General features: G+C 50.2%; 1 protein-coding gene across 1 annotated transcript in view; it reads right to left on the bottom strand.

The window, feature by feature from the left end:
* The window catches only part of Nectin1 (nectin cell adhesion molecule 1), a 63186-nt gene that overhangs the window by 7150 nt on the left and 43109 nt on the right, over positions 1-12927 (bottom strand). The window contains exons 2-5 of the mRNA XM_031343024.1: positions 8956-9306; positions 8160-8462; positions 7764-7881; positions 5831-5982 (exon numbers count right to left, since the gene is read on the bottom strand). Of these exons, the coding sequence (XP_031198884.1) occupies positions 5831-5982; positions 7764-7881; positions 8160-8462; positions 8956-9306 (924 nt within the window). The remainder of the gene's footprint in view (positions 1-5830; positions 5983-7763; positions 7882-8159; positions 8463-8955; positions 9307-12927) is intronic.

Here is a 12927-nt window from a genome sequence, read left to right as displayed (position 1 = left end):
CTCCCCACCTACCTCCCTGCACCCCCTGACAAGTATCTCACAATGTATCCCTGGGTGTCCTGGAACTCACTATTAGACCAAGCAGGCCTTGAATCCATAGGGATCTGCCTGCCTCTGCCTCCCGAGTGCTGGGATTAGAGAAAGGTATGCAAACCTTTCCTCTTTTTAAATTGATTATCTCAGGTATTTGGTGACAGGTACCAGAAAGCTGATGAATACACTATGCTTGCTGCATTCTGGTTTGCAGGTATGTATGTGGTACTAAGGATTTAACAAAGAGCCTAGCACGAGCTAGGACTCTACCACCAGGCTATATTCTTAATCATTTTTTACTTCATTTTTTGAGATAGGGACTTGGTAAGTTTCTCAGGCTCTCCTTGAACCTGTGATAGCTGGGAATACGGAACCAGCCTTGAGTGAGTCCCTAACCATAAATAAGCCTGTGCTTACACCACACGCGCCCTGCTGTAATGCCCCCCTCATGCTTTGGTTCAGTAGTTTACGGGGTTTAACTTTTCCTCTGTAGACTTCCTAGGGACCTATGGCTTGCATCCTTTGCTGTATTTTAAACAATGTTAGATCCACGTCTATTAATTACAAACTCATTGCTAATAAGCACACATTACGATTAACCACAGTGGGTTCTAGTTTCTCTTTCCAGCCGGAATAAGGGAAGAGCTGGGAGAAGTGGCTGCGGGTCCTCTGGCGATGACTCACTGAAGCATGGCCGCTGTGCATAACGTAAGCTCCACCGCGGTTACCTTCCTGCTTTCCCAGCAAAGAACCAATGAAAAATACCGTGCTCTTACATTTAACTCGGCTAGATTGGATTTCCTGACCCCACTAATCACAGGATGACAGGGTTTGCTGTATCATCTGTCTGATGAGAATGGTTGGTGTCCCAAACTACTCTGTAAATTATATTTTGAAATAAATCTAGAATCTGGGCGCTTTTCACCATTCCATCCCCACCACCCTCATCCAAGACACCGCCATCTCTCACCTGGATTATTTATGGCGATCGACACCTAACTGCTTTCTCCTCTTTGCTTCTATAGACTATATTTGATACAGCAGTCAGTAAAATCCCATTAAAATACAAGTCACATCCCATTGCTACCCCGCCCAGAGCCCCTAACTGACTCTGTTTTACTCTCAGAGAAAGCCAAAGCCACAGAACCTAGCATATTCTCCATGACTAGCACCCTGCCCCAAGCTCCTACACCATCTTGTCCTGCTTTTCTGCAGGCTGAGGGCTGGTGGTCATGGAGCTTCATGCCATCATCTTCTTCAGGGCTTGGGTTGAACACCCCCTCCCCATGGACACTCTCCTCATCCACCGTATGTATTTAAAGTTGCAATATCGGCAGTCCAGTGGCCTCCTTCCCAACGTTCTTTTTCCTATGTCACCTTCAGAACCCCATAAGTTTCCCAAGGATGGAGTTTGGTCTGCTTTGTTCACTGATTTGTCCCAAATGCCTAGATCACACGGCAAAGAAATCCTTGTTGAATAAAAGGACACATTTTCTCATGCCATGGCTCTGCCTTAGTGGAGCCAGCATTCAGTCCACAGATAAAGTGGACCTGGGACACACTGGGACTCTCATTTCTAGGAATTGTAGTAGGAGGAGGAGCAGCTTAGGGGCAGATTATGCTTGGTTCTCTACCTCTGACCTTCCCTGCCCAAGTCCTCGACTTAATGTCTTTCCTAAGCTCTAATGAGGTCTACTGTTCCTGGGGGATCTTTTGGGACCAAAGGGAACCCTCGATATTTTAACTACTTTAAGGTCTGTGTGAAGCAGAGGGATGGCTCAGATGTCAAAATAAAAGCACCAAATGAGGGAGGCAGAGGGAAGGGATAGTTACGGGAACTTAATTCATGTTCAGCCGGGGGAAGGGGACATCCTGCCTCCCCACCTCCATTTGTCGCGGTCAGCCAGCAGCTTCTTCACCAGAAGCAGAACCACAATATGCACAGCTGGGTGGCGAAGGAAGCGCCGCACTGAGGTCATTTGCTCCTGCTGTTGGGGGCCCAGCTGGTCCCTCTCACATCCTTTTACAAAGTGGCCCACTTGACCCTGCTTCTGAAGGGTTGCAGACTTCTCTCTGGGAACCTGGGATCAATAGGACCTCAGAGCAATGGAACTTCTCATTCTGGGTCCCCAGTTCCCAGATGAAGATGGGTGGCTCAATGTGAGGGGGCTTTGGATGGACCTGAGGTGAACTAGAGTAAGGATTTAGTTTGGAACTAGGATCTAGGGTCAAAGGGAATGTCTGGGCTTGCTTCCACAACCAATGCCGGATGTTTTGGCAGGCAGGAAATGACCTATCTCAGATCAAGCCAGGAAGTTGTGAGAACTACATTTCCCAGCATGCAGTGAGGCCAGCCAAAGGGAGAGTGGGAATGCCTGGGGTCATACCCTGAGAAGCCTTGCTGTCTTCTCCTTGTAGCTGAAGAAGCTGTGTAGTTCCTACATTGTCTGACAGGACTCCTGCAAGCTGGAGGAGGAACTCCCAGAGGTATAGACGCAGCTGCATCCTCAGACTCCCAAACACACTGCCATTTGCTGGCGTGGAGGGCCCGTTTGCCCTCAGCATAGCCCCAGGCTTCCATTTGCACACTCAGCATGCAGACAGTGGCTTGCCTGCTCACACTGGCTCACACATGCTTACAGAAGAACACACCCACAGCCATGTCTGGGCACGTACACTTGAAGAGACACTCCCTGAGAAGGCCTACCAACCTTGGTCCAAAGAACTGGCCTAACTGGCATGCCCATGGGAAGAGCCCAGACATCACCAGAAGAAGTAAGAGTTGGGACAGACACGGTGAATTTGAGTGGCTTCCCCTCCCTGCTCTTGGGAGTGGCAAGAGGCCAATCTGCTACTTCCCTCCCAACACCCTTAAGGGCAAAAGCTACTCCTGTTTGGTCAAGGCTGTACCTTGAATCCCTCCCCACACTGACTGTTAGCGCTTGTGGAAGAAGGGCTCTATCTACTATGCTATAGGACTGCTGACCCAGGACTCTGAAATTGCTTCTCAGCACAAGGGCCTTGCAAATGGGCTTCTTTGAGTGACCAGATACTGTGAACTGCATCCACAAATTCCACTGGGTTGTCTACTCAGCTTTCTCCTCCCTATGGCCACTGCATGGGCCTATTCCACACTAGGGATCATTCTCTGTGACGGCCCTTAACTGGTGTCCTAGTGCCACGATGCAGCCATCTGACATAGTCGAACCCCTAGCACCGCGAGGCTGCTTCACTGAGAGTCTCCAGGAGGCTCTCGAGGCCCTTCTTCTATGCCCACCATGGTTGTTCCAGCTCCTCACCTTGCATGCTCTCCCTGCCTACCCCACCCCAGCCGCTCACTATTCTTCTCTCCAGATGTGCCCAGGGCAAAGCTATTACCAGAAAGGATGGTCAGAATGAAATATTAAATTTCCACTTACTCTTCTCACTCATGCATTGCCTTTAGACCAGTGGGGCTGGGAGCTCAGGGCCCAGCTGTGCCCCTTGGAGTGGCCCCTAGAGATTTCAGAGGGCACCTGCTGGTGTGGGGAAAAGGGCGGTGAGGTGGTCTGCCACTTAGAGAATGAACAGCACTGGAAAAGCTTAGGATATCTGGCTGAATCCCTCAGAAAGACTGAAAGCTGCTCCCTGCAGGGCTGACCTACAGCTCCTATCAGGAGCTCAAGGACTGTCTTGCTTTTTTGGCTCTTGGCTCCTGACATTAGATTTGCCAACAACAGAGCTCTGGTAAGACCCTTTTCCAACTGGAGCTCTGGGTGGTTTGAGACCACCTGGCCTTGCACACACTCCAGGAATTATATGCAGAAGATCATACACTACCACCCAGACCCGACTACAGGTCCCACAGCCGGTACTGGGCACCTGTGGTAGCTTCTTCTTTATGACTAGTTTCCTCTTCCCTCTCTTCCTTTCTGTTCCTGGACCTGGGCCCCAAGGAGCAGCCCTTCCTCATGCCATTGCCTTTGTTCCTGGGCTTTCAGAGAAGGGAGGATGCCATTCTCCTGATATCTGTGGTTCTGAGGCTGGGCGGGATCTGTGTCCTAGCAGGATCTCTGGTCAGTCTTCTCATGCTGAGAAGTAGCATCCATGTGAAGATGCATGTGGGCTCCTTACTTCCTCCAAATTTCCAATCAGCTATTTCCCACCCAGAGTGCTTGGGTGGCAGAGTGGGATGCCGTGGTGACGTTGGTGATCCTGTTGGAGGGAGTACTCTGGTACTCGCTTATATCCATCCGGAGATATGGATGATGGAGAACGGGGTATAAGTTTGGCTATCTTCACATTACAGACTGGAAAGCTCAGGCTTAGAGAGGCAAAGAACTTATTCAGGGCCACACAGTCAAGAACAGACCTTATAGGAACACATTCCTGGCCCTCAAGTGACATACTGGTCACACATATGATGACTCCTCATAGGGGGTGGCTATGCTTTTCCCCATCCAATCCTATAGCCCGAGAGCCAAAGCTCAGGTCCCTGTGAGGCTCCAAACTGTGCCAGAAGGGAGGAGTGTGTGGCGGCCCTCTTCTGCATGTCTGACACTCTATGGGAATTCCCAAGCCCCATCCTAGCCTGTCGCCTCGGCTGTCACCTGGCACCTCTGCACCTATAAACAGTCTCAGAGTCAGGGGCAGGGAGTTGAAGAAAATAGTAAGTGACTACACCCTCTAGTTCCTAGGTGACAAAACAGCCCCAAGGACAGGTCACTGTAGTCCCTGGAGAGCTCCAGGTGCTTTGTGCAGATGTGTTTGGGGCGTACCCACGGTTGATATCTCACTTTTGAGATAGAGGCTCATAGCCAGCCAATTCTCCAGGCTCCCCCAGACCTAGGTCTAGCTACAGCAAGTCTGATCATCACCTAGCTTCCTGAAGCCCAAGGTCACTCTGTGCATGTTACATTCTGTCTCCTTTGGTGGCAGCGGGATGCCCCTTCCTGTTTTCAGAGCTTCTGTGTGACACTTTCCCAACCGACAAAGGAGCTTAGGTTGGATACTACAGACACTCCCCCTTGTTACATTTGGTGGCCATTTACTCCTTGGTGCATTTGTTTTGATGCTCCCACTAATGACAATGTTAATGCTGGAGGTCGGGACAATAATCACAGAGCCCTGGCCTCTTACTGACAGACTGAGTTGTGGTAGGTTATGTGACCTACATTCTATGTCACTGGACAGCAGCCCTTCCTTCAAGACAGGTCACACTGCCCCCATTATACAGATGAGGCCTGCTCAGGTCATGTCCCAGGTAAAGTGTCCCTGCAGAACATCAAAGCGATCATTCCCCCCGCCCCCCATCTCCCGGAATGACACACCCCTCATGTAATGACAGAAAGATCTGGGGAAAGAGCAATTCAGTCTCCAGACGTGTATGTATTCAATGCCTTCAGGGTGCTTGCTCACTCCAGTGTCCGTGATACTGTCCTATGTTCTGCTTGAGGCGAGCCTCACCCTGCAGCCCTACGTGGACCACTCACGTGGTCCAGCGGCAGAACTTGGAGGTCCATCTGCAGACCTGTCTCACCAAGCCAGCACGATTCCCCAGTGCAAGCTTTCAGCTGTAGCCCCTACATGCCATTTCTGAAAGCAGCATCTGCTGTCCTCTCTCTCGCTGAGGGTCACTCTGACTGTCCTCTTTAGCCCAATTTAAATAAATCAAAGAGAAAACTACAGAGAAAGAATTGTGGCCTGAACCCCAGAGAAGCAAGGGAGAAAAAGATGCAGACTCCCCATCGCGATGCAATGCACGGAGTGGGTGCAGCCATGGAGGAACTTGAGCTTTGGGGAGACTGAAGATGCCTACCTGTGATATTGACCTCCACCTGGCCCGATCGGGTGCCAATAGGGTTAGTGGCCTCACAGATGTAGGTTCCTGCCAGGCTGTAGTTGATAGGTCCCCGGAAGAAGAGGGTTCTGTTCTGGGCTTCTACACCCTTGGGGAGAGAGCCATTCAACCTATAGATATTGGGAAACACAGTGAAGGGTTATCACTCTTCAGACCCAAGAAGTTCTTAGAGCATCCACTTGGCTTAACTGCTATCCACCTACCAGCTCTCTTGCTATCTAATAGAGTATGTTTAGGGTAGAGGAAGAGAGTAACAACAATAACCTCTTGCATCTCACAGTTTTCTATTACTCAGTAATTTAGTTTATTTATTTATCTATTTTTGTTTCTTGTTTGTTTTTGTTTCTTTTTGTTTTGTTTTTGTTTTCTTTTTGTTTGTGGCCCAGGTTGGTTCTGAACTTGGAGCAACCACGACTGGGCTCCTGTGGTGCTGAGATTATAGGGACTTGAGCTACTTTGCCTGGCGGTTCACATTTGATCATCAAACTGCTGAAATGTATTCAAGGCAGGTGGGTACCACTCCCACATAACAGGTGAAGCCCGAGCTTCAAGGCCAAGGACACACAGGCAGGAAGCAGCAGAGCCAGAACCAGCTGGGTCTGCAGGCTGCAGGAGCGCTCTACTGCTCCTGGGCCCTCTTGTTGGTCCTTTGTCTCCTTGGTAGTGGGTTGGCAACAGAGATATACCTGGGTCCTGACCCTAGCTAGCTCTCCTCTAGCTCTCCACTGGGGCCAAATGCATTTGTTATTATTATTATTATTATTATTATTATTATTATTATTATTATTATTTTGGTGTTTTCGAGACAGGGTTTCTCTGTATAGCCCTGGCTGTCCTGGAACTCACTCTGTAGACCAGGCTGGCCTGGAACTCAGAAATCCGCCTGCCTCTGCCTCCCAAGTGCTGGGATTAAAGGCGTGCGCCACCACCGCCTGGCCCGGCCAAATGCATTTGAAGAAGCTTATCAGATGGACAAGCAGGCATGGCTGAGAGCTCCTTCTCACTGACGATCTAGCCATCGCTGGGTATGTCTTAAGACATTTCCATGTGGGAACCACCCTGGGAGTTTGTTGAGAATGGAAGACCTTCATTGGGGTTCACTGTTCTTCAGCTAAACCACCAGCCATTCCAGAACAGGGCTGACTGGCAAGGAGGTCCTGCCTACCTCACCTTCAGAAGCAGTTTTGTGCCAAGAAATGGAAGGTAACAGGGAGAGCCTGTCGGTGGAAGGTAACAGGGAGAGCCTGTCGGGGCTCTCTACTTCCTAGAAAAAAACTCTAGACTCACTCTGAGCTGTTGCCTTCTGGTCACCCATGTCAACTTTCTTAGCTTCCACCACACCCTGTGCCCCCAGCTCTCTGCAGAAAGAACAGCTTGAGATGTTCAAGTTGGCCAGAGGGGCTGTGTTTGTTTTCTCTCCGAAGGTCAACAACCAGACTGTAAAGCCAAGCATGGGACAATGGGACATGGGGGTCCGCTGCTGCCTCCACTCAGAGAACCTGGGGTTGCTGAAGGACTAGGAGCAGAGAGACTGGACTGTTCTAGAACACCAGCTTCCCAGGGGACACTTTGATAAAAATAAGTAGTGGGGACTGGGGTGGCATGACTCAGGCTGAGTCACCAAACGAAAATGACAAAACTCTTTATTAGTGAGAGAAGGGAAGCAGGTTATGAGAGAAGCCCCTGCTGGCAGGATTATTAGCTCCAAACCCAAGCACTCAAATGCTGAGGTGTGTGTACATAGTATGTGTGTGTGTGTATGTGGGGGTCTCTTAAACCAACCCCTACGGAAAAATCCAAGCTTAGATTCTAATTCTCTCTACTCCCCAGAGGTGGGTGATTGGGCCTCTGTCGGGTATTTTCAGGGGACAGGCCAGCTCATAGCACTCACGTGGTCCAGTGGTACTCCGTGGCTGGCGGGTTAGCATCTGCTTTGCACGTAAGCTTCACATCTGTCCGCTGTAGGTACCAGTTGCCATCAAAGCCCTCAATGGTCACCTCAGGTTCATCTGTGAGGCAAGGGAGGATGTTGGAAGAGGATGAGGTCAGGGGAACAGCCAGGGAAGGGATAGAAAGAAGTAAGAAAGGAGGATGGGGAGGACATGGGAGCAGCTAGAACAAGTGGTTATCATAGGACCTCAGCAAAAGCTGCAAGGGGAAGGGTTAGGTCAGGGAGAGGTGACAGGGAGAGTGCAACTTCTTGGAAGAGAAAGTAGTGGGGAGAGATTAGGGGACAGAAGAGGAAGGCAGGTGGCAATGGATGGGAAGGGCTCTGGCCCTGGCTCACACTGCACGTTGAGTGTAAGGCTCTCCCTGAAGCGGTCCAGGTGATAGTTGACGATGCAGGCCAGGGACTGTCGGTGGGCTTCCCTGCTGGGCACCAAGCGGTAACGGCTGATGACTGTCACTGTGCCATTGGGGTTCCGAATTTCCTGGTACTCTGCCTCGCCCTTTAGCCGTGTTTCCCAGGACACTACACTGGGAGGTTTGCCATTGGCTGAGGTGCAGGTGGCCACCAGGACCTTGTCATCCTGTCCCTTCCTGGCTCGAAGCACTGCCTGGGTGCCCTCGATCCAGTTGGTGGGTTTGGCTGTGGAGGCAACACCATGGCATTAGTTGAAATGGCCTGGGCATCTGGTAGGTACCTATCCTGGCCACCTCCTCTACCTCCCAGCTGTGCTTTGCTCAAGCCCTTCCCAGAATTTCTCTTGGGAAGTTCCTCATGCCCGCAAACCCTCCTTCGCTGCACAAACAGTTCTGGTTTTAGGCTTTTAAGAGTCTTGGTGTGTTTAGCTTCCCTCCTTACCATGGTGTCTGAAGCACCTCCCTGCTTCCTAGTCTCCAACACATGTCCCTTGGTGGGAGTCCCAACCTAATTACAGTGCCTGGCCCCGTCCAAAGCTGAGGCCCCACCCTAGTCCTTGGGGAATTGTGGATAGTCTGCCTCGTCAAGTCAGAGGCACTATGCCTGGACTTCTGGGAGCATGCCAAGCCAACAGGGGTGTCTGTGGCCACGGAGGCATATGTTAAGGATGCCCAAGCCATCTAGATGGGCAAGAAAAAAAGGCCCAGGGCCAGCTTACCCATCACAGTGAGATTGAGCTGGCTCTCACGGTTGCCCGTAGGAAAGGTAGCAAATTCACAGATGTACATGCCCTCGTCTTCCAGTTCCAGGCCGGAAAGGCGGATGGTGCCGTCGATGAAGGAGGGTCGAAGGAACTCCACTCGTTTCTCATAGGGAGGCAGCACGGAAACACCCATAGTTGGGTTGTAGATGGCCATGTTCTGCTTGGAGCCATTGGAGGCCTTCTGCCATGTGACCTGGGTGATCTTCACGCTGGGCAGTGGGTTGGCAAAGCTACAGTGCAGTACCACATCTGTGCCGATGAAGCCATACATGGAATCGTTCACCTGCACCACCTGTGTGTGAGTGCCTGGTGGAGGGGATGATGGGAAGTGGTCAGTACCGGGCACTACTCCCCAGCCCCCATCTTCTGTCCTCTGCACTTGACCTTTATGGCAGTCATTACATTTATAATTCTTCTTATGGAAATAATCACTGGGTCTGGTGGCTTGTGGCTCAAACCCCCGCACTCGGGAGGCCAAGCAGGAAGTTTGCTATGAGACTTTGGGGCCAGCCTGGGTTACATAGTAAGTTCTAGATAGAACAGCCTGAGATACAAGTGAAACTCATTTCAACAACTCCCCCCACCCTAGAATAAATAAATTACTTACTTGATATAAAAACCACTTAAAGGCTATTAAGATGGCTCAGTGGGTAAAGATATTGGCTCCCAAGCATGATGACCTAAATTTGATACCCGAAACCCACAGGGGAGTCCTGTAATTGTTCTCTGACCTCCACACACCCACAATGGCTTAAGCACACACACACACACAAAATAAATAAATGAATTTAATAATAAAATCCCACTCTGGATAATTCTGAAAAATGCTGAGAAGACAATGGCATCATTCACTTGAGGCTCAGAATGGCCTTGAGTTCATTATCCTCATGTCTCAGCTTCCTGAGTGCCGGCATTCTTCACAAATACCACTACAATGCCTGGTTATGATCTCTCTATATATATTTGCATGCGTATGTGTTATGTATCCACATGGGGGTCTGAGGTTGAAGTTAAAGATCTTCCTCAATTGAGTTCCAATGTATTTTCTTTCTTCTTATTTGTGTGTGTGTGTGTGTTTGTCTGTTTATTATGGGGTTTTACTATGTAGTCCTGGCTGCCTTAGAATTTGCTGTGTAAAGCAGACTGGCTTCACATTTGCAGATATCTGCTTGCCTCTGCCTCCTCAGCGCTGGAGTTGAAGGCATGAGTTTCTCAGTTTTATATTTTTAGGCAAGGTCTCTCGGTTGGACCTAGATGGGGTTAGTCTATCTAGCCAGCTTGCTCCAGGGATCCCATCTTTGTCTTCTTGGCAGGCTACTATGCCCATCTGGCATTTGTGTGGTTGCTGGGGATCCTAAATATGGTTCTCATGCCTTTGTGGCAAGCACTTTACCCAATGAGCCATCTCCCTAGCTCTCTCTATTAATTTTATAAACAAAACCAAAACCCAGGACCCCCAAAGAAACAAAAACCAAACAAACAAACAAAAAACAAACAACAAGAAAGAAAGGAAGGAAGGAAGGAAGGAAGAAAGGAAGAAAGAAAGAAAGAAAGAAAGAAAGAAAGCCCCCTCCTCCCAAATCAAACAGAATCAGAATCATAGTGTAGAGATTGCTCCAAATGCCACTTTTCAGGGAGTGGTAAGGATCAGGGTTCCATGTTAGTGAACACACACCCACATCCCACTTTCTCCCATTTGTCTGGATGTGGGCAGAGCCCAGGACCTTGCTCATGCTTGTCAAGTTTTCCACCACTGAGCCACATTCAATCTCTGCCTCCCCATGCCCTCCCACAGTGCCTTTTAATCTATATAGTCAAGTCTGATCTTGAACTGAGCGTCTTCCTGCCTCAGCCTCCAGAATGCTTGGGTTGCAGGAGGCACAGCCATACCTACCTAGCATGCCATCATTTTGTATGAGGGTCGAAAGCTCTACTTTCCAAGAACCGCCTAGCTAGTTTTCCTGGGTCTTAGTTCCCTCATCTGGCTAGTGAGCCAAATAATCCAGTGTCCTCTACCTTACTCACTGCTGGGGAACCAGATGTCATACAGATAACAAAGGACATGGGGGTAGAGGGCAGGAATCTGGAGAAGGTGCTGAGGATGCCCAGCAAGAGGGCCCTTCCCCTTTAGCTCCCATAAAGTCTACTTAGGCCCTTCCGTTAGGAAGCTGCTCAGTCTGGTCCTCCAGGTTCCTACTGGGACAGCCTCCCTGTCTCAGAATATGACTGTTTATACCTCAGACTTCTACCCTGGACTATGGACTCCTACAAGGAACTTTTTCCCTTCCTGAGTTCCCAAAGCCAAGCCCAGCTCAGCATCTGGCTTACACGGCAGGCTTCCGTGTTTCCTTTTCTCTAGTGGAGCAAATATTTATTGCTGGGCAAACTACATGGCAGCCAAGAGAATGGGGATTCCTAGGAAGAAGCGGGCAGCTGGGCAAGGCATAGGTTCCCCCTCCTCATCTAGAAAGTCTTTTCCTTTGAGTCCCCTTAGCCCAGGTTCTGCCCTCCACTTCTCTCCATCTGGGAGTCTGTCAAGCCCCCAAGGTAGCATCTTTGTCACATGACTGCATTGTTCCTGTCACTGATGAGTGACCACATTTGTGGACATCCTATCCTGCATCTCCAGTTTACTGATCATCAATAATAGCAGGCACTTCACTGACTCAGAGGCAGGAGGATGGCCTGGGATCCTTGCCTCCTCTGTGTGATGGAGAAGTTGGGGGTTCCTGGGAAGACCCTAAAGCCCACAGTCACTTTAGCCCACTGCTCCCCACTCCACTCCTCTAGAGACCACAGTGACTATAGGATCTCAGGGGCTTAGGATACAGTAGGCTCTCATGAGATGCAGGCAAACTGCATGCATACCAGGCATGGTGGGGCATGCTTGTAATTATTAGCATTCAAGAGTCAGAATCAGGGGGCTGGAGAGATGGCTCAGTGGTTAAGAGCACTGACTGCTCTTCTGAAGGTCCTGAGTTCAAATCCCAGCAACCACATGGTGGCTCACAACCATTTGTAATGAGATCTGATGCCCTCTGGTGTGTCTGAAGACAGCTAGAGTGTACTTTCATATAATAAATAAATAAAATCTTTAAAAGAAAAAAAAGAGTAAGAATCAGAAGGGTGATAGGTTCAAGGCCAGCCTGGACTACACAGTAAGACTTGAGGTGGGTGTGGGGTGTGAAGGAAGGGAGAAAAGGAGAGATGTGGGGAGGGATGGAGGGAGGGAGGAAGGAGGGAAGAAGAGAGGAAGAAAAAGAGAGAGAAAGAGAGGGGCAGGGTAGATTACTGAACTCCTTCTAATACCTGGTTTTGGCTTTCCCAAGCCATGCCCTTGGCACTGAGAACTCCATACACACCCCCATCCTTTTTGCCATTCACAGCCTTACCAAGCACAGTGAGTGTTCCCATCCTCCCAGCTGGCCCTTGGAAGCACCAGGCACCCCAAGCAGAGGTGTTGGGGGCTGGAGCAGGTGAGAGGAACGAAGTGTGACACGAGCTGGGGGTTGAATTTCCACCTACTTGTGGGACCCTGGCAGCCATTTCCCTTGCCTCTTCAAAGGAGCAGGCTGGGTGCCCTGGGTCTCCTGTTTCCTTCTGGCCCAGTCTGACAGCAGCCCAGCCCTTGCCCCACCCAGAAGCAGCCTTGAGAGGAGGTCAGTGGGTCAGATGGTCTAGCACTCTTGCTGACTGGTCAGCTGGCAGGCAACTAATTCCTCCATCCTCCCTGACAGGATAAATGGGTGCTCCCTGATGCTTGCTCCTCCAGCCTCTGCTCCCCAGGCCTGCTGGAGTCTGCCCAGCAGCTGTGATAATGTGAGCATAATTGGGAAACTTGCGCCACACAAAGCTGAGAACTGGAAAAGCCAGTTGGGAGGGCTTGGGCCACAGGTGAGAGTTGGGGGAAGCGGGAATGGACATCAG

The sequence above is a fragment of the Mastomys coucha genome, unplaced genomic scaffold (assembly GCF_008632895.1).
Source record: "Mastomys coucha isolate ucsf_1 unplaced genomic scaffold, UCSF_Mcou_1 pScaffold23, whole genome shotgun sequence".
In the NCBI taxonomy this organism is placed as follows: Eukaryota; Metazoa; Chordata; class Mammalia; order Rodentia; family Muridae; genus Mastomys; species Mastomys coucha.
The sequence above is the reverse complement of the archived record's forward strand: the minus strand, read 5'-3'. Positions and strand labels throughout refer to the sequence as shown.